General features: G+C 39.6%; 1 protein-coding gene across 1 annotated transcript; it reads left to right on the top strand.

Annotated features, from left to right (window-relative positions):
* The first annotated feature begins 123 nt into the window (after positions 1–123).
* slc15a4 (solute carrier family 15 member 4) lies at positions 124–26,327 on the top strand. The gene is made up of 9 exons (XM_056377199.1): positions 124–300; positions 513–1,141; positions 3,438–3,730; positions 4,489–4,630; positions 4,880–4,960; positions 7,320–7,500; positions 10,970–11,128; positions 15,723–15,881; positions 24,409–26,327. Exons 2-9 carry the CDS (start codon positions 566–568, stop codon positions 24,558–24,560), a joined length of 1,743 nt encoding a protein of 580 aa, XP_056233174.1. The 5' UTR covers positions 124–300; positions 513–565; the 3' UTR covers positions 24,561–26,327.
* The last annotated feature ends 273 nt before the right edge of the window (positions 26,328–26,600 follow it).

Below are 26,600 nucleotides of genomic sequence, written 5' to 3' on the forward strand. Positions count from 1 at the left end.
AATGTCTGCGTGAATAGAACAAACTTCCAAATCACATGGATGGGCTCGTGAACCGCCTCGGTGACAGGGCACGCTGGGTGCGTTTCATTTTTAGATCGTCTCAAGGGAAACGCAAGTGTGACAGTTTATTGACTGAGCTATGTGTCACGCGATAGTACTGTGACTGTTTTTTGTTGACTTCCAGTTCTCCTTAGATAAAGTGTCGATTTAAGACGAGACAAAGTAAACATTTGAGCGGTACACATTAACTACGTTAATGGAGACAACGAGGACCCCAGGGACGTGTTTCAGTAGTTAAAGGTAATGTAAAACCCAAACTCTTACCAAGCTATTTCTGTGCTAAAGCTAGGTTAACATGACTGAAGGTGCTTGTATCACACATGATAAGCAAAGTGACTCTCCTTGGACTACTCACATATTGTGAGTAAGGCACAGCAAGCTGTTTTCTCTGTGTACACAGTGATGACAACGTTTGGTTAACCTGTTAAACTAGCTCTGTATTTTCTTCTCAGGTTTGAACTCTTGCTAATCTAATAGGAACCTAAGCCATTAAATTTGGTTGAGAATGGCTAACAACAGGGATGCCAGTGAAAGCACCCCTCTTTTGGACTCTACTGCCAACAGACCTTCACCACCATCAGTTTTCCAGGGAAGACGTCTAGCATGTGCAGCCATCCTGCTGGCAGAGTCCTTAGAAAGGATTGCCTTCTATGGCATCACATCCAATCTGGTTCTTTTTCTCAATAGCAATCCTTTTTATTGGGAGGGCACTCAGGCGAGTCAGGCACCTCTGGTGTTCATGGGAGTAACTTACCTGATTTCACCTTTTGGAGGCTGGTTGGCGGACGCATACCTTGGGAAATTCTGGACCATTGCTTCAAGTTTGATCCTATATTTTGCTGGGTTGCTGTTTTTCCCTTTCATTTCAAATGAAGACACCAGGATACACCTGTGTGGAGAAGAGGTGGCATTTCCTGTGCAGCCTGCTGAGTGTCTGAGCACAAACAGTACCCCTCCAAGCAATGTAACCTGCCCCATTCGTGCCCCGTATTGTGGCCCAGTGGTCTACACTGGACTTTTTTTAATTGCATTAGGTGTGGGTACTGTGAAGTCCAACATCACTCCATTTGGGGCAGATCAGGTACAGTATGAACAATATTTCTTTCAGATCTCAAAGTCAATATTAAATAAATAATGTTTAAAGGAGACTTAGATTTTATCATAAACTAGAAGGTGTTTTTTCTCACATAGGACTGTGTGAGATTTGGTATGCAGTGTGACATCATGGAAATCAGACATGTGATGGTATTTCTGCTACACCATGACAGTGCAGTTAGACATGCATGCTCTTGATCATCACGGCCTGACATGGTTGGCCATAGTGTAGTGTGTCTTTCACTCATACAAATGCACAGTCACACAAATAAACAAGAGCAATGCTATGAATGATAAGGAGTGAAACAACACGTCTGGCAGTTTGGTGACACAATAATGTCAGATTATCCAGAGTACCTAGAGGAAGCAGTTTAATAAGCGGGGAAGTTGGTCAATGGGATCATTGTTTCTCACAGTAATCGAATCAGGAGTGGGTAAAGCCTTTCAAAGGGGACTGGCAGGGTGAATACGCTTAGTGCTTGATCCCACTACGCTCAATTCAAGATTGTCACGTTTCTGTCAATGCTCCTTTTGATCGTGTTCAAACACAGCATGTACAACATTAAGCCCAATCCATACATTGGACCAAAACAAAAGAGAAACACAATAACACAGACGTGTTACAGCAGCACACAACATAAAGCAACATATGGAATTAGTCCGGCTTTTACTAGTGCCAGAGATTGATAGGGAAAAAATGATTATATAAAAATTAACTTGACAAACTAATTTTGAATTACAATATTCATCAGGCAAAGCAGAACTTTCCCACTACTGCTCTTCTAGCTGAAAGAACAAAATAAGCACCTGCTTATACTTGAAATTTACTCAGTTTAAGAAAAATTTAATATTTCATTTTAGCGTTTTGCAGTGTGAAATTTGCGATGATTAATGTTGTGAGTTTTTTTTTTTTTTTTTTTTTTCAATTAATATGCACCATAAGCACAAAAATCATAACGTTCCAGTATTACTAGTAGTATTACTTGGGCTGCACACCAGACCAGCATAGAGGCATCTGTTTAGGCAGCTAGTACTGGACAGATCTTAAAGTTGGGGAATGAAATTAAAGCAGGATTCAGAGTGGGGGGGGGGGGGGGGGGACGACTGTATTGTAACTGTGTCCCTTTTTTGTCCTTTTGTGAGATGTAATGTCTCTCAGCAATGTAATATTTACTGATCACATTATGTGTTTGATTGAGGGTCATCGCTAAAAATGTTTGTCTTGACATGTTTGACTAAAGGCTGGAGGGAACGCAACCACTTACTCTGATTGATTTTGTGTCTAAACTAAACTCAGGAGCAACAAAAGCAAAATTACTCTGTATATGTATTATTCTACAACACATTAAAGTGCAGGTGGTGGTAACACAGAACAATCAAGTGATTTTGTAACTGACACAGCACAACTTCAGCGAAGAACCCCAGAAAGATTTATGCTCGGCATCGGCTTGTGAATGCCGTGACATTATCTCCCCAATAGTTAATTGTAGCTGTACTGCTGCATCTTTTGTGCTCATATATAAAAGTCATGTCCACTTCATCACACACTGATAAAATCTTTTCCACCACAGGGGCAACTGCATCGAATGGCTCAGTGGCATTATGAGAATAATATTATGTGCATGCATAGACGTATAACTGAATTTATTGCAGTTTTGGTAGCTAATGGTGCAGGCTGTCATTGCAGATTCTTCCAGAATGTTCAGAGCCACAGTGAGAAGATAAAGAATAAACAAAAAGTTTCTGTTTATTTTGTTTATAATTTATAATTCCCCCTAAGTAAAAAAAACCAAAACATCAAAACTCCCTTCTCTTGTCACCTTATACTTTTACCAATTTCATACAGCTATTAATTACATTATTATCATACTAAATACAGTAATTTTAACCATTTTATCTTTCACATCCCTGGCAGTTTCAGTTTTGTGACCATGGTTCCTCTTTGTCAGCGCAGTTTGTCTTTTCTGTTCTGTGCTGTCATGATTTTTCAAGCTGGTCTATACTAATGCATTTTTTGGTTTTGTTCACCAGTGCAGCTGCTGCTTAGAAAAAAAAAGACTTTTTGGAGTTAATTTCCTCATGTGGCAACTTTCCTACCAAAGTGCTGATGACTTCTTTCTTTTATACTCTAGCTGACTAAGGCTGCTGGTTGACAATCAAACTGTCATGACACAACTGTAGCAATGTTTAGGGTTCAAGGTCTTTTCTCTGAGATGGCTAAATTATTTCATTTTAAACAATCTCCTTGCATTTGTGTCATCCTGCTGTGTGTGTAATCTCAGGTCAAAGACAGAGGACCGGAGGCCACACGCAGATTTTTCAACTGGTTCTACTGGTGCATTAACTTGGGAGCCATCTTGTCTTTGGGAGGTGTGGCCTACATACAGCAAAATTTCAGCTTTGAGCTGGGCTACATCATCCCAGCGGTGTGCCTCGGGGTCTCTTTCCTGGTCTTTCTCCTGGGCCGAACTGTCTTCATCACCAAGCCTGCTGATGGCAGCGCTTTCACAGATATGGCCAAGATCCTGAGCTTCGCCTGCTGGTCCAAGAAACCTAAAGAACCTAACTTGCTCCGGTGAGAGCAGCGTATCACCTCTGTGTGTCAGTCAATTTAAGGCATTTTATATACTGATAGGAGAAAGATATCATGAAAGTCTATTGTCAGGCAATAAAAGTGCTAAAGAAACACACACTGAATGACAAACAGCACGCTCACAATAACTGCAGTGTAGCAAAGCATTCATCATTCTCAATGGGACAGCTCTTTTCCTACAGTGTAGCTAGTATTTTAGTTCACGGTAAAGTTCAGTGGGATGGTGACTGTGATCCAGTGGAATAACACAGCCAGGTGTTGTTGATAGACCTTTATGTTAAAGCCTCTTTTGATCCCGCTGTATAAATCTTTTTTTTTTTTTCACTGGTCCAGGCATTCATCTTCATTCCCTGTGGTGAGAAGTTATTCTGAAGTGCTGTTACTTGACTTTGAACCAAAGTAGCACAATCGGTTCAAAAACTTGACATTGAATATTTTAAGTTGGCCAATCCTGTAGCCTTTCAAGAATTTCTTATTAGGGCTATTCTCTCCTGAGATGGGGATTATAGGCTTTAGAATAAAGTTTCTTTCCTGTCTCTAGAAGAGCTGTTATTTAGGAGTGAGATGTTCATAAAGAAGGCTGATTAAGTCTCCCACTTCAAGAGTTAGGATAATTGTACTATAATATATATTTATTTATTTATGTGTTTATTTTATGCTGCCAATCACCCTGTACTTCTAAATAGCATTTTAAAGGTTCTTTTTCTTTTTCTTTTTTTTTTTTTTAAATTCCCATGAAGCAACAAACCGACACTACTAGACAGTGCCAAAGTGACCTATGGAGGAAAATTTCCAGAGGAGAAAGTAGAGGAAGTGAAAGCCCTGATGAAAATCCTCCCAGTTTTCTTTGCCCTCATCCCATATTGGACCGTGTACTTCCAGGTAAGATCAACCCATTGTAAGTTCAATCAAAATTTATGAGCAATTTTTTCACATGAGATGAAAAATCTGAAAGAATTTAATATTGTAATATGAGCTCCTCTAGTTCCAGATATGCACACGTGTTAATATGAAGGAAGATTATTTTCCGTTTCAATATTGGAGGAGAATGGTTTTGCAGCAGACATCCTGGTGATCAGAAAGTGGAGAATTACTTCATGCTGAGACTCTAATCTCCTTATTGTGCTGCAGATGCAGACAACGTACGTCCTGCAGGGCCTCCATCTGAGGATTCCTGATACCGCCTCAAACAGCACTGTTGAATCCCACCAGGTAATCTAAAGTGGAGACCCTCTCAGTCCAAGTACCTGTTTCTTGTTTAATTAAAAAATAACATCATTGTGGTGACATCTGTGGTTTGACATTGTGTCGTGTTATTCACATGTTAACTAAACTACTGCATAATTCTATTCATTCTATTCATATTTTATTGCATTAAACATACCAGTGTGGGGCTTTAACCTGCCTGCACATAAGTAGGTTTGAACTAGATTTTTTTCACTGCTTAAACTAAAGGAGTTGGTAGGTCTCTGACACAATGGTAGGCAACAGCTGGAGGCAGCAGCAAAGGTTGGTAATGCCTTGGGGATTAAGTCAGAACTTTACTTCACAGACTAAAACCGCACAGATTAGCAACCTGGCTGTGATTGTATCGCTCCACAGCAGCGCCTCCCCCTGACTCTTCATGACGAGTGTTGCTGGCTTACCTGTGTCTCACTCTGACAGACTGGATGTTAAGTTCTGACTGAAACCCCCTCACTTCCTCCACATGATACACCACTCCTCAAAAATCAAAGGTTTAAAAGAGATGAAATTGGAATAGACTAGGAGGTGTAGTATGTATAGCACGGTTGTTCTGCTTTTTGAAGAGGCACACTGGGGGTGATGGTGAAGTGCACTGATTTCATGGAAATGCGAAGTGAAACACTTGCCTGTAAACCTCACAGTCTAACCTAGTGTTGTATAATTGGCACATGTATATTTTAATATTTCACAATAATATTCACTTAGACTCGTGACACTATTAAACTGGTGTGACATAGTTTTGGTTACTTGTATTCCACTGTCTCTGACTGTGTTTAAGAACTATATTGGCTGTGTGTTTTTTTTTTTTCCCCCTCATGCTTTTTTATCGCGTATCAAAAACGGAACTAAGCGTTTCTGCTACGAGCCTCGACACCTCTCAACATCAAAAGGGAAGTGAGATTAGATGCCTCTGTGATTTGCTCCCTCACCTCACCTGTCACATTTCAGGGCCTAAGCTTGAACAAATACTGTCTCTTCAAAAAAACAAGAGTCCACACTAATAATGATAACAAGGAAAGGAAGGCAGGCATTATGATTAGATTATGTCCTGACATTAGTATACTCTATTGTGGTGACATGTTGTTTTAGTGTTAGTATTTGCTGATATATTTGTTTGTTGATATATTTAAAACTACCTTTTTAATGTATCTATATGGCATCCTGTGACCTTTTTATATACAAAGCAATGCCAACTCACCTCCCCTTTAAAAAAAAATAACCATAAGCCATACACATTTTCTTCAGAGAATGATTTTGTTTAATTTGTATGTGTTTGGATGCCTGAGCCGGTGAAACTACCCATAGTTCCTCAACAAAGCAAATATTTGAGAACTGCCCACAAAAGAAACATAATTTTTTGTAGGAAGAATAACCTTTTCTTTCAATGCTCCCTCAATGATACTTGTTTTTCATCTCTTGGGACACATGATATGGAGCGTGTATGCATATAATACATAATGTATGTAGTCCATTTTGGGGAGTAGAAAATGCTGATCACCATGCCTACCACAGACCGAGGCTTGCTGGGACACCCCCGTCATTCATGCCATGCTTCTCTTGGCAAAGAAAAAAATCTCACTGAGTACTTTCTATCATTTTGAATATGATAATGCGCAAACAAGGGAGGAAAATAGCTTCTAAGGAGCTGTGTATAGATTGCCAGCGGTTACTCCAAGAAATGGAAATTCAATTTGAGAATAAATGATGCTATCAGAAGTGTTAAACCAGAGACACATCAGGAGCTCAGATGGCACTCGGAATTTGAATTGCAAAAAACATCTCTAGCAGTTTACAGTCTTTCATTGCTCCTTCAATGAGATATTGCCTGAACTTGTAGACACTTTGTATGCTCACTGTTTTAGCAGTGTAATTATTCCTCTCATAGATTACACTTTATGGTAATAGATTTAGATCTGTGCTGAAAAATTATTTTGAATTGTTTGTGTCAAGGCCACTCGAAAAGTATGCTATTACTACTACAATTATTACTGCTTCCACTATTAATACTACTTCTACAACTAATACTACTACTAATAATAATGATAATAATATTTCTGCAATTCATTCACTAATCATACATTTATTTGATTGTGTGTTTTCTTTACTGTGAATTGAATAAATATTTTTAATATCTTTATGTTTGGTTTTGACCACTTGGGGGTGCCAAAGCAATGTCAAGCCCGAAGTACACACACTCACAGGCACACTCATATGCACACTAACACTTTCTGAACTGTGTTGGAATGCATTGACATTCTCAGTAGTTTTCATGCTTTGTTGCCTTTTTACACAGTTTTACCTCATCTTTCTCCTCTGGATCCCCCAGATGACGTTCCGCTTCCCAGCCGCCTGGCTCACCATGTTTGACGCAGTGCTCATCCTTATGCTGATTCCCCTTAAGGACAAAGTAGTGGACCCCATCTTGAAACGTCGCGGCCTGCTGCCCTCCTCTCTGAAGAGGATTGCAGTGGGGATGTTCTTTGTGATATGGTCGGCCGTGGCAGCGGGTGAGTGCACTAACAGACATGTCCTCTGTACGCTGTCACATAAGTAGGCCAGAGAAACACCAAGGAAACAACAAAGCTTGCGCTTGTTTTCTGTGCTAAATGCCACATGTAATCAGTACTTCCAAGGCAATGAGCAATGATGCTGTAGTGTCACATGTACATAATTTCTTAGTTTAATTCAAAAGACAGGCATTACAAATGGCTCAGTCTCTCACAAACAATGGTACAAATGCGGAATGCTCTGTGAGGAATGTTATTGCTAAGACATTATCGATCCGCCCTGAGTATGATTTACAGGTATTTGACAAAACCTTTTTTCTAACTAATGGTTGCCTTTACTGTGTTGTTTTTTGTGGATGGTGTGTCACAGACAGTATTAATTGTCACTGAATCGAAACATCACTTCCACTTGGCGAAGGGGGAGAACAGTCCCACAGTTGTGGCTTTTTCCCTCACCCTGTAGAGCACAGGGGGAGCTGTGGCATCTCACTTTTTGGTCCTGAATGACTGCACCTGCATGCAGCACCGCTGTTCAGTCCTATTTACTTCCAGCATGTGGATTATTTTGGAAATAAAGTCTCAGCCAGGCCTGTCAGCGGGCGCTGTGGCATTGATACATCCAGGCTAAAATGTTTTGAGAGAGACAAGCCTGAAGGCAGGAAGAAAGCAAATCAGTAACACTCCTTAGAATCAATGCACATTATATTATCCACAACCACTGCCCTTTCTGCTTTCTCAGATGCACAATACATCTACCTCGTAGAATATGAACATGTTCTGTCATTAGTGACCTTTTAGATATTGGCTGTTGTATCGGATCAGGTTGCCAATTGATTGTTAAACATGCCCTGAATAAAATTTTACAATTGTGCAGGATCATTCATTTGTAAAATGAGTTTATTAAATATTGTGTTTGTACGATTTAAAATAATAATACATTTTTAATTCATTGAACAATATAAGCCCTAAAGTATCTATTAGAGGTCTGGTATGAAAGCCCTGTTCAGTCTTGATTTTGTATAAAAGAATAATGATTTTAACAAATGATTGAGTCTGGATCGAAAAGGCACCTACAAATATTTCTATAAATGCCATTTGAGCATAACAATATCACCTTTAATTTACCTTTTGCTATACAGGAATATTGTAAATGTGTGCTGCTGCAGCAGCCCCATGACTGCTACTGGAGCCGTCAAATAAGATCATACTTGTGTCCTGACAGATTCAAAAACCTGTGATTCTCTTAATCCAGTTCTGCAAAACTTAACTTTCTATAAAGTCATCAAAACTACAAAACACAGTATTTAGATCTTATTGTACTTTTAAAAAGAGCATTGGATATTTTTCTATGTGGTAAAAGCTCATCTTACTACCTTAAGATCCTTTTTAAGCCCCTGATACAAGCAGATATAAGTAAGTGACAAGAATTATCGATAGATTAAAGCATAGAGTACCTATGTAAGCATATGTGTGGTCTTTGTGTGTTTTTATCAATAAGATGAAGAGAAAGGGATACTAGACCAATCTCATCCTCGAGCCTTACTTTCTACAGACATAGTGAAGAAGAGATGAGAAAGTTTGTTGAGGGAGAATTTTCTGATGGTCTAGTCTGAGTTACTAAAGCTTGACTTCGCCCATCAACAGCATCCTTTTCAATTGGCAAGATTTGGTAATAGGGCTATTAACCAAATCTGATGTGCTTACTTTTCAGTTGAAAGTAATATTTTCTTTTCAGAGGACATGAGCAATCCCAGGCGGAAAGGTGCTCTAACATATTCATTTCTGATGTTCAAAAGCTATTCAGGTATTTACTTTTCCATTTGGCTTCTTGAAAGAAAATGCAATCCTTGCATTTGAATTCAGGCTAAATAAATTCTGAATATTGTAGAAAGCAATTTAGAGTCCTGGGAGTGAAGAGAAAGGGTTTACGATGGTGGTGCAGTGGTGTGGGCACTGGTCACAGAACAGTAGGTGAATACACAACAAGTGTGCAACACAGTTCTGTCCTGGATTTTAGGAGTCAGATCAGACAGCTGGATCCAATCTGTACAGTAAGATACTTTGTGAGTTATTGAGATTCAGTGTTGATGAAATTGTGTCTGCATCAAGAATAATATGCTGAGCCTGTTTGCTGTTTATCCCCAACATTTCCTTGCTTTACATTCACTCAGTTACACACATTGACTCCTGGGAGCTGGCTCACACTATTAATACATTCTGAACTGTATTTCCCTCAGCTGGCTTTCCACATGTCCTCAGTACATATCTGCATCTGTCCACTAGCTGAAACCGGATAGTTGTGAATGACCAAGTGTGGCATCATTTGCGCAGAGAATAGCCAGTCCGTCACATTGCCTTGTCAGCCTGCCACTCTGTGTCCACGACATTGCTCACACCACTGCTTTTCAGAGTTAGAATCACTTTGATCACCATGTGCAAGAAATGCGCAGGAATTTGTCAGGATAAAGTTGTTGCAGAGATATTTCACAGGATTTCATCGTACACTCTGACATGGATGGCACGAGGACAGCTGGACCTCCCGTGCAGCGCAAAGGGACAGCTGAAGATACGCTGTCAAGGCGACAGTGGACTGATTCTGATCCCCTTTTCATTTGTGTCCCAGACTTCAGCCACATGCTGGGCCCAGCTCTGAAAAGCTGCACTGACACTGCTTTTGAAGAGATGTTTTTTTTTAGCATGTTTTATCACATTCTCTTAACTTTGTGGTCTAATCTGCTTTGGTTAAAGCTCAATGGCTTTTAGGTGTCCGAAAGCATCTCGCTCTCTTTAAAAAGCCGGAGCAGAGCTGCCAGGGATCACACTGGGTTGTCTGATATGTGATGTTTAGTAAGGGAAATAAAAGCAGGGATATGTGTTTATAGTATGAGACTTGCTCTTGGCCGCCCAGTGGCCACACTGCATGAGATGGACGGCTGGTATTATAGGATAGTCGGATTACAAGGCTACAACTCCTCTCAAATGCAGCATTAAGTGTAGTTATGATAGGAGGCTGTCTCTGGGAGTTATCTGGAAATAGCCGCTGGTTACATGATAATAGCTATCAAATAAAGCTTTTAGCAGGCGGTAGCGGGTGATGACAACTGCTTCGCTCTTATTATTGAACCGTCTGCACTGTTCCATTGCTGACTGCCATAATATGGAGGCATGCAGATGTGATCTTAATGAAGTGGTAGGGTAGCCTAGAAACTAGTTAAATCTTTAATAGACTGTCACTGAATCCTCTAACTCCGGCTGTGTGTTGGCTGTTTGTTGGCGTCATGGACTTCAGAGTGATAAATACTTTGTGTTTCTTCATCCTGGCTGAAATATACAAGAGATTCACCCAATTGCCCTGTTTGCATTTTTTCTTAAGTATCTATGTTGCAGCATTATAACTTATATATGTGTCATTGTCTTTCGCACAGTTCACTGTTTTCATGTGCATTGTTTTCTGTGTCCATCCCCTCAGGTATTTTGGAGACCAAACGCCTGGAGATCATCAAATCAAATGGTACCATTGACCAGGTGCTTGGCAACGTTATCTACTATGCAGCAGATTTACCCATATGGTGGCAAGTGCCTCAGTATGTGCTGATAGGAATCAGCGAAATCTTTGCCAGCATTGCAGGTACAGTTGTTTGACATCTCCTGTGGAATTTACAGCTAATGGAAGCTCTCATTTAGCACTGCAGTCAGGTCGACATGATGATTTAGAGTCTAACAGTAAAATACAATATCGTCCAGTGATGAGCATCGTGGTTTGAGTTGGTCTGATTCACCTTCACACTGAGCCCCTCTGAGTGGATTGTGTGCAAAAAAAAATGACCTTATCCTAAGAATGAAAGAAAGCAGTGAAGACAAATGTATAAACCCGTTTTCAACAGTGTTTGATTCATTGCCAGACTGCACCAACTTAATGTGTTTGTGGGTTGTAGTCCAGATTAAATAGCCCAAGATGTCAATGGACAATTGATTATTCTGATTTTCTCACACCACTGCAAAACATTGTTCAGTAATGGGACATTTTGTAAATAAGTTGTGGATAAAGTCACTTTTTTACTGATGAAATGGTGATGAAGCGATGCCTTTTCTCCTGCCAGTGTCTAGCCTCACATCAGCCCTCTTCCTCTGCTTGTTGTCCAAACAGAGTAGATAATAAGAAATGCACAGATATCTACTTTGTACTCTCCCATGTTTCCCAGAGAGTCAAAGTTGCAACACATTTAACATCACAACATGAACTTTTCACCTCAGTGTTCAGTCAGCCGGTGTGTGCTGGACATTTAGCACTTTGAATTTAGATATATGCCAGCATAGTGAATATGTTATCACAGTGTATGCCCCCCCCCCTTCCCCACACACAGTCACACTTGAGAGATAATAAAAGATAATATACAAATCACCCTGACATAAGTTGTATTGCAAATTCAACTCTTAAATATCCAATTAGCACGCTTCCTCGGCTGTCACACTGTTCAGAGGGACATATTACACTTCAATACACAGAAAATAAAGGTACGTTTAATTATCAGTCCAGCACTTTGAAGGTGCCGACAGTTACATTTGCATGTAGACCAAAGAGGCAGGGAATGAGTATTAAACATCCTCATAAGAATGGTACGCACCATTTCTCACTTTTGGGAGGCGTTACACTGGACACGCTAATGACTACAAGAACAAAGGCACAGTCCTTGGCTCACTGTAAAGCCAACAGTACATTACAATTGAAAGTGGCATAATCTCACAGACAATGTGGTGGGTTTATAGCAACAAAATAAGAATCACACATGAATACACATTGGGCTTCACTGTAGTGAATGCAAGCCTTCAGTGACAACTTGTCAAAACTTTAACCTGACCTTGTTTACCACGCTCTAGCATTGGTTTGATATGCAGAAAATTGAAGCCACATTGAATTCACATTGACGCCAGCATCTTGTAATCTGCAGTATTTCCATAAAGACATCAGGCTCATTGATTTGCAACGTTGCCCGCAATGGCCTAATACAACCACACATATTGCTTCCATGGTATAAAGACTGTAAAGAAAACTTCTGCAGTCTGACAAATCTCTCACGGTAGAGCACAAACAAAATTGATTAATCTCCATTGGGGTCCATGGGTGGCAGCCAAAGCTCTAAAGCCAGATGTGTCAAAACCTTGGCACAACAACCCAAAACTATCTGCATGACTAGACACCACTTGAAATGAGGGTAACTTTAGTAAATTAACCTTTATGAAAGTCCTCAGCTTGGTAATAACCAGTCTATTCATCATTTTGTCACCTTAGACAGTGTCTTAATGGCTGAGATCCTTTGTGAATAACTTTTATCTTGAGGAATTTCAAACATTACAATTCAAAGATTTTTTTTTTTTTTTTTTTTTTTACAGATTCACAGCACCTGGAAAAATTTTCCCAATAGGATGCTTTGTGAATATGGCCCCACGTCTGATTTCAATTTAAGGTTCTGATATCGTACAAGACATAAGCTCATCAATATAAGGCTGTTCACAATCCTTCACTTTTAATTAAGCAGAATTTGTTTTCCCCAGCGAAATAGCTTCACTATTCTTTTCAAGAAAATGATTAAAAAAGAAAAGCATTGAATCAAAGCAGGTCAGAGTAGTTCAAGCTGAAACTGACAGCTCCAAACTTCTTTTTGATACTTTCAGGGAATCAGCTGAAAACTGGTCTGTAAGAAACTGGCTCCCATTTCTTGTGAGCCCTGACCTAAAGATGAAATGCCAGAAATTGCTCTAATGTTATGTCAAATCTCCGCTGTGAAATCTGAGACAAGCATGAAGCAACAGCAACAATGTTCGCCTTTATTAAAAGAATGGAGTTTGTCTGTGAGAAATGTACTGAATGTGGGATACAGAACTTTGCAATGTGGCAGCTGTGGGACATTTTTATCCTACAGTATATACTTGACAGAAATCTCCCTTGTGTTGTGTTTATCTACAGTGCTTTCAGAAAGGGTTCAGACCCCTTCACTTTTTTTTTACATTTTGTCATGTTGCAGCCTTATGCTAAAAACATTGTTTAAACTCATTTTCCCCTCATCAATCTCAATATCTTATAATGACAAAGTGTAAACAGAATTTTTATTAAAAAGGAAAAATTAAAATATATTATTGATAAAGTATTCAGACCCTTTGCTATGACACTTCAAATTGAGCTCAGATGCCTCCCGTTTCTCTTGATCATCTTTGAGATGTTTAAACACCTTTGTCATTACGGGGTATTGAGTGTAGATTGACGATTTTTTATTTTAGCATAATTACAACATAACAAAACGTGAAGAAACTGAAGGGGTCTGAATACTTCCTGAGTGCACTGTATCTGTTTGGAGTCTATTGATCAGTCTAAACTCTTCAACAGTCACGATCATGGCTTCAGGCTGATCATGTTGTTGTTGGTTCTTTCTTATGGACCTCGCTGTATGTCTCTGTTAAGAGTGAAGATTGAAACATTCATATTTTTCTCACCACGGTGGAAGGATTATCTACCCAATCCAGTCGCTGCTGTGTTTTTGTGGGAATGAACATTTGTCATCTTTAAGTTTAAAATCCATGGATACTTAGATTTGTTTAATAAGGGTATTATAAAGCCCTTGAACAGAATTCCATTAAGCTTCTATAAAACAGTGGAATTTGAACGAAACTATCAGGGTCCCTGAAATTCAAATCCAGACATAACAAAGCTATAGGGATCCTTAAAATAAACTTACTCTCTATTCTCCCTGCATACCATCCCACTGAGCTTACTTCAAGGAAAATTGGCTGACAGAATTGTGACATATGTCTGGTAAAGAGGAATATTTCCCCTTAGTCGTCTTCTGTTTGAATAAATCTCTTTAAAACCTCAGGTGCCTTCAAACTTCCTCGCTGCAATCCTCAGTCTTGTAGGACGATGGGTAATTCTTTGCACATACACCACCCAAGTCTGTCTGCTTTCAGGCAATAAGAATATGCAAAAACTTTTGCAAAAATGATTCCCTACAGTATTTTTAATTATGTATTGCATTTTGGAAAATGTTAAAGGCTAATGTTATTTTCTAAGAAAGAAAAATCACCCCTCTAACGATGCCCGTGGGAGGAAAAAATTCTATATACATGTGAAATTCCATGGCTGCCTTTTGTTTCTCGAATAATTCTGCCTGTTGGTCAAGAAAGGTCAAGCTGTTCGTTTTGTGTGTGGTGAAAGCTGTGGTTGCCAACATGATCGTATCTTGAGTTACTGTTGCTACAAAAAGCTGAATTTAACATAACGTTACAATATCGGTCTGTACTGTTCTCTTACCACGTGCAGCGCTGTATCTCAGAGCCCTCATCAACCTTTGCAATCCCCTGTGATATGCATAGCTATTGACCAGTGTTTGTTGCTATCAAAAGGTTAGTTCAGGATATAAATAAATGTATCGTTGTGAACTCTTGAAAGGTCATTCATGTTTCCCATTGAGTAATAACCTTATTTTTGTCATGCTTTTATCATTTCTTTTCTTATGAAGGTTTTTTTTTTTCTGCACTACTAGCTTTGCTAGGTATCTGTAAGGAAACTATTCGTCACATTCATTTGTGCAATGTCCCTCTCCAAGTATGGTCTTAAAAGGCAAACGTATTTAACTGTGGCTCCCTAATCTCTCCTGACAGATGTAGCTATAGGGCCTCATTTGAAAAATCACATGTTTGAGGTGCCATGAAAATTATCAATGTTAGCTCGCAGGCAGACAGTTCTCTAGGCAAAAAAGACACAGATTTGATGTTAATTTTCACTCCACATCGCCCTTTCTCTTGGGTCTCTCACTTCCCCAAGTCTTTCTCTCATGACACACTAAATACCGAGTGATGATGAGTGCGATAGTTTCGATACTTTTCCACAAATAGAATGTTTTTTGTTTCCTTTTTTGAGTCCGCTACCAAGCAGAGTAGATACCCAGATATGGCACCACAGACCTGTGGTTGGTCTCACATACAACGTACTAAAAGAAAAACAGTTGCTGTCAACAAAACCCTTCATGTTACATGCCTCGTTTGTTCCACTATCACAGACATGAACTTGCCAGTATGTGTTCTGAGAAAGCTTGTAACTACATAGCATGACAACGCAGGCTACGTTACAATATGACAGTATGTAAACTGTTCTCAATTTTTTTTTTATGTCCCTCACATTCCACAGTAATTTAACAAATATCCGTTCCTTTACTCTCTCTTTGCTGCAGGTCTGGAGTTTGCCTATTCTGCAGCCCCCAAGTCCATGCAGAGCGCCATCATGGGGCTCTTCTTCTTTTTCTCTGGGATTGGTTCGTTTGTGGGCTACGGGTTGTTGGCTATTGTCTCCCTGAGGGCCATCGGCTGGATGTCATCCCACAGAGACTTTGGTAAGAGATGCAGTAACTCAAACACTCAGTATGTGTATGTATTTCCGCACACCACCACCAACATGTGGAAAAACTTGACAAACTAAAGAAAAAGAAAGGACCAAGGCACTATGTGTCACTTGTAAGGGTTCACTCAATATTGATGAACCCATAGTGAATTATCACCTGAATCTGCAGTTCCCCTAAACCAGACTTAGATTTATAGCTTCTTGCAGCTCATTGTTTTGGTTGTCCTGCTCGCAACTTAACTTTTTTGGTTGAGTCTCACCAGTCTCACAAAAATGGCTTTACACTACATGCACGGCACCAAACGGAAGACAGACAAAGTTAGCAACTAGCTGGTGAACTTCGTTGAGCATTTAACCACTAAAGAGACCGATATTTTCCCCAGGAGTCTGAAAAGAGAAATAAAAATAAAGTGTATGAATTAATGTAAATGTTTCTTTGTATCTTCTACATGTCTAAAAAGTTTCACCATACCAACTCAATAGGTAATAATATGACAGTGTTGTGTTCACTGTTCATTTCTGCTGCCAAAAAATCAGTTATTGCAGGTTTCAAACTTCATGTTTGTTTTAAATTTTATTTTATCCATGATCAATCTTTAACATCTATTTATTGATAGAAATATTGACATTATCCCGAATAAGGAGCTTTGACAGTATATTAATTGAGTGTGTGTTGTGCATCAGGCTTTACACAATATGTGTTGTGACATTGCTCAGAAACAAACAATTACCCCACTTGGTGTGAGGTTCCAGTGTGTGTGTTTTATTGACCCTGTAGCCATCTGACATGCATGTAGACTCTTGGGCTGACTTTATCTAGGTTTGAATTTAAAGAGTGCTGCTGCTCTCTTCAGGCTGTCTTTTAGCACGCAGGTGACTGATCATTACTCACACAGTTTTCTTAGGGGTTGTCCATAGTCCACCTGAATTGAGCATTACAGTTGTCAAGCGTGCTGTTAGATGCCCAGTGCATATAGAGGGCACTATTGACTTTGCACATTGACTGTATGTATGGACTGGTAATAGAATTGTTGGTATCGATTCAGAAAGCAGAAATTTATTTTCCAGGGACACACCTAAAGAACGTTCATAGCTCGTGCTGATTTAAAATCCACTTAAATAGTTTGTAAATTAGACGCGGGGGGGGGGGGGGGCAACGTGAGCAGCTCTCTTGTTTTCAGAGTGTTTCCGGTAATAAATTGACATGTCAGACTAACGACAAAAGGTTTGTGTAAATCTGTCCAAGTGGTAGAATGAATAGCGTGGTGGTGGCAGCAGATGGATGGGCTCCCTAGCAAGAGGAGGCTCCCAACCCAGATGCACTTTTCCCTGAGCATGCGGTAAATAAGCCAACACTGTAAATTGTTTACCCACAAACACCTAATAGCTCATTAATACAGTGTGCCGACAGGTTGGGAGGTGCTTTTGATGATGTTAGCACGGGAAGATGTTTGGCACGCTTCATAAATTCATCCTTTGCTCAGCCTTGCTTTACTCGAGGGGCAGTTAAGCTAGAGCCGGATTGCCTGTAAGACTTCTGTTTGCTTTCCAAAAGAAGTAATTTAAAAGGTGAGCTGCAGAAATGGAACAAAACATCCTCCTGGCCACTGATAAAAGACACATGGCACAAAGCTTAGGCATTAAGTGCAGTCAGGAACCACGCAGTTTGTTTTTGTGGCTGTTTTTCACAGTTTGTCAGATGTTAGCGTCTTCCACATCTCGTGGCTCTCTAGGTGGAATGGATTCAACTTATTTCCATGGCTGCGGGCAAAATGGTGTGCAGTAAACAGCATCTTGGGTGAGCTGTGCTGAGTTGTACTGAGCTGTGCATGCCTGAAGACAGATGAGCAGCATTAATCACAGGCTGGGGGTTTGATTACATAGCCCTACTCCTCTTAAGTAAAGCTGTCCCTGGAGCGTTACATGGAGATGGCAATGCTAGTCTCACGTCACACTGGTGGATGCTCGGCTCTCCAGTGTTGTGCTGTAGCTCCAACTTTCCCCTGCTCTGCATAAAGTAATGTCAGTCAGCATAGTTAAAGTGTCACATCAAGAGATGTTGAGTCTGCCCTTTGTTACGGTATTGCCGGCTGGTTTGGAAAGTGGTGAAGATCAAGGCTCAAGTTCTTCAAAAGTCAGCAAGGAAGACCACAAGGACGCCCACGCCCCCTGACAACCAGGCTGTTAGGATTTTATCTGACTATTCTCATGTGTTGAAGTCTGAGTATGTGACAAATGAATTCTGGTAAGAGGTACTGGGTATGATTGTGTCAGCGACACCACTACAAACATCCATCTGTCACTCTTTCAGTTAATCTTATACCGAGAACAAAAACAAAACATCAGGTCACTTCTTTAGGGTCCTCTAAGTGAAGCCCCCTGTTTTTGGAGATTTTAAGTGTCCATATGTGAATGATTTTCCCATTCAACATGTGAATGATTTTCCCATTCACATGTTGAATGGGAAAATCGTTCACATGTGGGGGTGAAAGAGCATATATGCGGCTGAAATTTCACGGCAGCAGTCTGCACAGCCATGGTGAAAATGATTATTCAGTATTTCAGCCACATCTGTTTTCAAACTTAAAACATTGAGCTTATGTGTTGAAATTATTGATCTCTCAAATCCCACGGTACATCCTTCCCCCCTCTGGTTACATCTGGAGGAGTAGTCATTCATCACGCTCTTTTATTTGGTATTTTTATAGGGCTGGCCTAACACCACCTCATCCTTTCCTGTCAAAGATAGTATGGAGCCGTTTTAACCTCATAAGCCAAGTCGGTCAAAGATCACGCTTTACTTTCTTCACTAGCATTATCTTTTCCACAGGGGGAGGTTTTTGTTTCGAGAAAATGTCTTTTGTTGCATTCAGTTAGTTCCACCTTTTGTGGGAGTATCTTTCGCTCAAAGTGAATGGTTTTTTGTGTGCGGCTGTGCTCACGTGACAGGAAATGGCCTTTTCTTGGAGCAGTGTTTAAGTCCTGACTGATCTCATATCAGATGTCTGGGACGTGTTCAGACATTCAGAGCGAGCTGACATTCGCACATCCTGCTCATGAAGTGTTGGATCACACTCAGTGAAATGTCAATGTTTTAATGGAAACCTTTAATGTCAGATCTGGCAACTTTAACACAAACTCTTATTCTGTCTGAAAGGGATCTGTTTGAAAATTTAATTTTTGGACACGTCAGAGACAACTGTCTGCAATTTTGACAATTAAAACTCCAGTGTCAATCGTAAAGTTTCTCTGAGGCAGAGGAGAGCTGCAGAAAATAGCTATATTTATAGCTGAAACAAACATGCATTGATTCCCTCTGATTTCACTCTGGGGCAGAAGATGGTACTGAAGGCACTGGAGCATTAAAATGTTGGGTCATTGCACTGATGTCTGGATCAATTGATCCATTTTCAAACCTCAAATTGATATTGACCTGTTTCATCTGGATTCACGGTCTACTCAAAACCACTTGCAGGTAAACTGTCCCACGAGTTTATATCACTCAGATATGAGACAGCTGACCCCTTCCACTGGGGCATTCAATGTAATCACAATCACAATCTCATCATTTACTAACTCGGAGCTGTAAAACAGGATCTCTGAGCACACATATAGAAAGCTCTGTGAACCATTGTGATTGGTTTGCACCATTCCCTCCCTCGCTATGAATTTGCCTTTAAAATAACTGTCAAATATTTATGGGCTTCATTAATTTTTTTTTACAGCAAGTCCTTGTTTAGTCTTTTGCTCCTGTAATTAGCCTTCCATAATTTTTGAAAGTGCTTAGCAGCCATGTGGGCCCTGGGGGGGGGGGGGGGGGGGGGCAGAGGCTGAGAGGAGGAGGTAGAGCCTAACTTTATGTTTAATGAAATTGGAGCAAGAACCCTCACAAAACTGAAACCTTGCACAATTTTCAGGACTGTTCTGAAATTTTTATTTATTTATTTTTGCCAGGCTGTTTTTTCATTGCTTGGATGCTAGTTAAGAGAGAAGTTCTGAAATCTAGAACAAAGGTTGAGATCCACTCATCTGCCAGAAAAATCTCACCAGAGCAGGAACAGTTTTTTTTTCCTTCAAAGCGGTAAAGATGTCCTAAAATCAGAATTTGTTTCATGCCTTGTGTTGACATTCAGCACCTGCCCAAGAGCAAACTCACAGAGTGTTGAATATGGTGCTGTAAATCCTGCACTTATTTTCATATTATCTATATTCTACTTTCAGATCATATTTTACTAAAAGCTCTGGATATTGCTGTGTTCAGCCAGTGTGCATATGTCTTCCCTCTGCATAATTTGTATGCCATGTTCCTTGCTTCTTGTAAGTGATACTGCTCTGTTAATTAAGACTGCAGCAGCAGACCCTTGGTTTACTATCTGTTAAAGTGAATTATCGATCGAGAATACAAGAACCATCGCCACAAATGCACTTCCCTTTTCCTGCCCTGCTCTCTTGTCAAGCACATTGTTGTGCACATTATGAATTATTCAAATGCTGCTTTGGTTTTTGCTCTGCTTTCCACAATTTAAACCTTTGACCGGATTAAGATGACAACAAAATAAATTAAAACTGCGAGAGGGGGTCAAAGTGTTTGTCCGGTTTTCCATTTGCCATTCATTTCATTAATGCTCTGGCAGAACTTCACAGTCGTCAGCCAGCTCTCTGTTCCTAGATCAAAGGTTTCAAACTATAGCGATGGCCCAGTGCACGGAGCACTGACGAAGAATCTCCTCTGTGTGATGCATCCTATCATCACGGTGTTTCTTTATTCCCCTCGATTTCTAATTATCCACAGACGCATGCACACAACAGAGAGACTGGGAGAGGAATTATCTCCATGCTCGATACACATGGTGACATTATAGAGCGTGATCTGCTCTACTGATCACAACTGATCATGCAAAGTACCAGCACCACTTGTTTCAAATTTGTAAATCCCGCTCATTGATTAGTAGCAAAGGACGCCCTGTTAAATCATGTACAACAACATGAAGGTTTCTGTGTTAGCTGAGGATACGCTGTAACACACACAACTGCCTCGAATGCAGTGAGGTGGCTGTTGACATTATACAGCTTAGTTTATTAACGTTTGTATTATGTTTCAGCATATGGGCAGATTTATGTCCATGTTCACAGAAAATCATCTCACTTTTACTCTGCTGTTGAAGGACAAACATTTTTCTTTTCTGTTGTAGACTTTTGCATTTGTAGTCAGCATTAGGGTCAGTAATGTAAAACCCTGGGAAGGCAATATTGGTCAATCGATTGGTCCACCACTTAAAGATTTTAAATAGCTCAACCATAGGGCTGAATGATGTGCAAAAATATAAATCATATTGCGATTACTTTGGCAGATGTTGCTCTTGCAACATGACTCATGATTTCAGTTTGAACCGTCACTTTTTCTTTTCATTTTCACAGAAAAAAGATATTAATATTAATAAGAGATGATGATGTGATTTTTTTTTTTCTTTTTGGGTGTTGTTGTTCGTTTAAATCTGGAGAATATGATTTGTAGGCTTTGGCATCTTTGTCGTTTATGGTATATTGTGATTCATTTTATCTTTATCAAAAAAAAAAGCAGCTCCTGGGATTCGCATATTGCACTTGGCCATATTGTGATTTCGATAATATTTCAATTAATTGTTCAGCCCTCAACAACTATGGGATGGATTAATTATTCATTATACCAGACAGTCAAAATTTGGTAATGCTTTGTTTTACTTGTCTGTGATTTTTTAATAATTGATGCATTGTGAATTCAGATGTAAATAAGCAATTTTAGTGAACCACGTAGACAGTAGATGCCTTTAAAAAAAAAAAAAAAATAACATTATACATAGATAAAGCAGGAACATCAGCCTGCATTGATCCATAAATTAATATGGCTGATTATTACACTTTGTTGTATGAAAAGTTTCTCATTCATTTCATGAAATCCCTGCAGCCATCTGAAGGCAGCAGAACACACACGTGTCTGCATAAATCTGCAGCCTCCAATTTGAGAAGTGCTGCGCCAGAGCATAGTGCCATTACACGCGCTCATTCACTTTGTTTACCTCGATTAAATCACATGCAAATGACACCAGGCTGCTACAAAGTAACCGCCGCACCTCTACACACATCAGACGGGTCAATTATAACCCAGCATTCGGCTGTTTATGCGGGAGACATCAGATTACCAGAGCTCATTAACCCCACACATCACAACCTCCGTTCCAATTTACAGAAAAAAAAAAAAATATATAGCAGGTCATGTTTATTCTTTAAATCCATTACAAAGCAAATTCTGCTGTGCTGTGTCATATTTAAAGATATTTTTTATTATTTATTTATTTCTATTATCACTGGACTAATTAAGTCCCACACCATATGCCTGTGGCTGCAGATTTGTGGTCTTTGAGTTCAGGTTATGCCGCTCTGCACCATCTGGACGTCTTTCCATTTGTTGAGCTGTTGTCGTCATCCATCACTGTGATCGTCACAGTTGTTTCACAGCCCTAAGACCAGTGATGTGACCAGCTAAGAGTCGAATTTATACTCAATTTTGTCCAGTCATTTTGCAGTTTGCGCTCCTATACATACATGGTTTGCTTGGAGAGACCGACACAGTCTGTGTGTCCAAGACCCACTACTTTGCACTTGTCGTTTGTTTGGACAAGTAAAATGCAGCCCTTAGTCTTCCATGTAAGCACATCAATCAAGGACTGTACAAAGGGCAGTTTCATTTTGATATTACACTTTCTTGATTTTTTTTTACAAGGCTTGCTTTACAATATATTCACTTGATCAAGCACTAGTTTTGTTAATGTAAATGATAATGACCTTATCTGTGCTGTGAATTTGAGTAAAGGAGTAAAGCCTTAAGAAGATTCAGACACAGCAAAAACAGTTTGCAAAGCATCTAATTTGTGTTTATATCTGCATCATATAAACATATTCCAAAATGATTCAATAAGATGGCCAGAAAAGCAAAATGTAACATAAATGAAACATCTTTAAACATCCAGTTTTTGTCCTTAAGCACCATCTTGACCTAGGGGGATGTTAACTTTAAATTGACAGGTGTAATTAGACCGTACTGCTGTACGCCCACACTGCGCACACACTCCTGCCGTGTGAAAAGACAGAACTTGATTTGAGAATTGCCTCCATATCTAATTAAAATCAAGCCTGCTTTTCTTTCTCTGGCTCTTTATTTGGTGTGACAGCTCCACATGGAGAAACTAATGGGAGCTCTCTGAGAAGACAGCAGCTTGCTCCGGGGCTTCACATTTACTCATTTGACGATAATGTAGGATGTAAGCTATAGGTATCTCTGTTCACTGGTGAAACTGGGCCTTACATGGAGACTGTTACATAAACCAAAGACATATTCTTAAATGAACTGCAGCATCCTCCTTTGTTGAGTGTGAGGCGCCCTTCAGCAACCAGCTCACCCCCTAAATGTTTCATTGTAGGGGCAAAGCAAAGCAAAGCAGTAAACCGCCTCATCTCACGTTGTTGGCTACAAAGTCAATTGGTCTGCCTGACATGGTCAAGAGGACAAAAGCTGCTCTAATGCCAATCCAATTGTCCCCATACTTGAACAGTGGAGACAATTGTATTGTTGTCAGCTTTGCCCCTCATGTAAAACCCACGCAAGGCGAAAACAGGATTTGTTTAGAGCTTTCCTCTCGAGCTGTGTTGCTGAGCGTGGATGACCACTTCAATCAACTGTGCAGCAAATGTTAAGACAATTAGACCCAGTAGGAGGAAATGGGTGGGGGGATGACAAGAAATAGTGTTGAAACTTACTGTAGAGTTTGTTCTCAGTTCTGTCAGTCTCAGCACCGTGTGTTTGTCCTCCCCTCTCTCCTGTATACAAGTCATATTTTAGTCCCAGCAAATCACAGTGGAAGCCTCAGCTTATTTTCTTCCTCCTTTTTTATTGTATCCTGTTCCCATGAGGAAACAAGCAGTTCTTTAATACAGATGAAAGACTCCCTGGGTCAGATCACAGCTGAGGGCCCATATTGCTCTGTTATTTCTGATACTTCAGTCCCACATCATCAATACCGCCTTTCTGTGTCAACAGTGAAGTGCAGGGTCAACTGTCTTCACTTTGTGCTCACAGTGTAGAGATGAGAAGTAAGAAACCCCCTCCCACCCCCACCCCTCCCAACCACCCCACTGAATCCTAATTCCTGCCAGAATCGCATTACCCTGCCATGCGCACTTCAAGCGCTGCCTTTCATGTCTAGTAAAAAAAAAAATAAAACACACAGCAACCTGTCACAGTAGTGAGCTCGTGGCCGTTTACCTTTGCCTTTAGTATTCTTTTAACATGAAGTGTGTGATAAAAGAAACCTCCTGCTGTCCCCCTCCGAAAACGTTGTGACTGACTGTTTTGTTCTCTAAATTTCCATATTTGTCATTACAAAGTTTTCAAGCGTCACCTGAATGCCAGTCTCATTGTTTGGAGTCTCAGCTTTGGCGTTCCATACTCTGTTATAATAGTGTCCTTGTTTTCTCTCTTCTAGGTAATATCAATGACTGCTCTCTGCACTACTACTTCTTCCTCCTGGCGGGGATCCAGGGCATAACCTTGCTGGTCTTCCTTATTGTCTCTGTCAAGTATGACAAGCAGAGGGGCAAAGCAGGAAGCCAAAGGCAGAGACACACCTCCTCTTGACCCCCAACACATGTCCCGGTATCCCCCTCACCATACCTGCCTTTTCCTGTCATATCACTCAGTGCCCGAAGACCCTGTCCAATGGGTACTTACTAATCACATCCTACAAGTTTGGGTTACCTCACATGTGATTCTGTCATGACTATATATTTCTTATTTATGTTGGTTTTAGCTTTTATGTGGGAATCCTTTTTTCTTTTTTTTATAACAACAATGGTTTTACATCACTGGGTGAATGCACAGGTACCACTGAAAGTATAGAGATTAATACAGGAGCCGTATTTGAAGCGTTTCCATTGTACTCCCTTACCCCTGTGTTTACTCCTGTTGCCTTTCTTTGATCATTTGCACTTGACTTGAGGAGTGGTGCCATAAAATAGAATATCTTGGTATTTTTTTAAATCCTGAAGAATGCTCTTTTCTTTTTCTTTTTTTACTCTCTCTCACTCTAACAAAATCTAACTTTTGAACTAACTCTTTTACTCACCATTTTACCAGCCCTGGTATAATACATCAGTATTTAGTCAAACTAACCATTTGAATGATTTCTGAACGCACATTTTCAAATGTGAAATCGGGGTAATTGTGCATTAAATCTTGAATGTCAGCATTATTTCTTGAACACAATTAACCCTGTTGGCTCCTGGAGACTTTAAAATACCCATGCAGCAGCACAGTTGTGATTACATCAAATGGGAAATTAGTTTCAATACAGGGAGTCATTTTATGTTTTAGTATTTTTGCATATTCCCGGAAATGAATAGACCAGAATAGGACTTTTTTTTCTATTTGACTAATCTAATATTCAAATTTGTTTCCACTTCCTGTGATTACATATTATAAATCCACATTATCCATCATATAAATCTGCAATTAATCCTCAGACAGCACCATACATGAATAATAATAACTCCTAGTGTTAGAAATACTCCATGACTCCATGAATCTTCGCAGTAGTTTTTAAATTTTGGTAAAGCTGCAAAACTGCAAGTATCAGGATGACAAAGAACTCATTAGAACTTAACCTTAAACATAACAGGAAACCTTGAGTGTATTTAAAACATCTGGCATTAATGCTTGGAGCGTGATAATAACGTACTGCACTTAATGCATAAAGAATAAAAACATAACCCATCCACACTGACATCATCTCAATAATTAGAATTACATAGCGAAATAAATCACAACCTTCACAGCAGTTGCTGTCAAGAACTTTTTACAGTGTTATCATGGCTTTGCAGCTTTACCAGAAAATCTTGAAGAACAGGCTTCTGTTTTGTTGTTGTATTTATTAGACTGTGGTGCATTTGTTTTAGCTTTATACTGTTAAGAATAATGTTAGTGCATGTGTTTCTTCAATCCTCAGAATAAGTAGAGCACAAGGTACTGAATTTACTCTCAGGGCTCAAAGAATAGTGTCAAGTGACATAACTCTCCATAACTGCCTTTGGGAGCTCAGAAGAGTGCTTAGCCTGTGGTGTAAATAAAGTTACATTTGTAACAGCACATTAAAAGAAGAAGCTATCCAACTGACGGTACGTGATGCCTTTTTAGAGAGATTTTAATGTGTGTATAATTTGTTGGATGAATGGATGTTCCTTGTTTTATTGCATCTTTTATATATACTTGCTTTGTTATCTCAATCATCTTAAAAAGATTTATGAAGTTTATTTTGGAAATATGTTCTGTTTTCATGATGCTGCGCTGCAGCACTGGAATATTGTTTTGTGGTTATATTTGTGACCATTAAAGTATATTAACTTGAAATTGGGTTTCAATCTTTGCCTAAATAAAGCACGACTTGCAAGGCTAGTTCAGACATGACTTAACATAGTGGTTGTAAAAAGCTTTTCTTTATTCATTTGTGCATATGTTTTGTTTCTTGCACGTCAGCACTGCTTTGTTACAGGCTGTGCAGTCTGAAGTATATGCCCTTATTGTATAAGTTTATAAGCTTACTCTTGTATTCACATTGATTTATATACGTTCTGATATTTTAAACATCAGAAAACATTAATAACTTAGTGTGATAACGGATCA

This window comes from Seriola aureovittata, chromosome 5 (assembly GCF_021018895.1).
Source record: "Seriola aureovittata isolate HTS-2021-v1 ecotype China chromosome 5, ASM2101889v1, whole genome shotgun sequence".
Lineage (NCBI taxonomy): Eukaryota > Metazoa > Chordata > Actinopteri > Carangiformes > Carangidae > Seriola > Seriola aureovittata.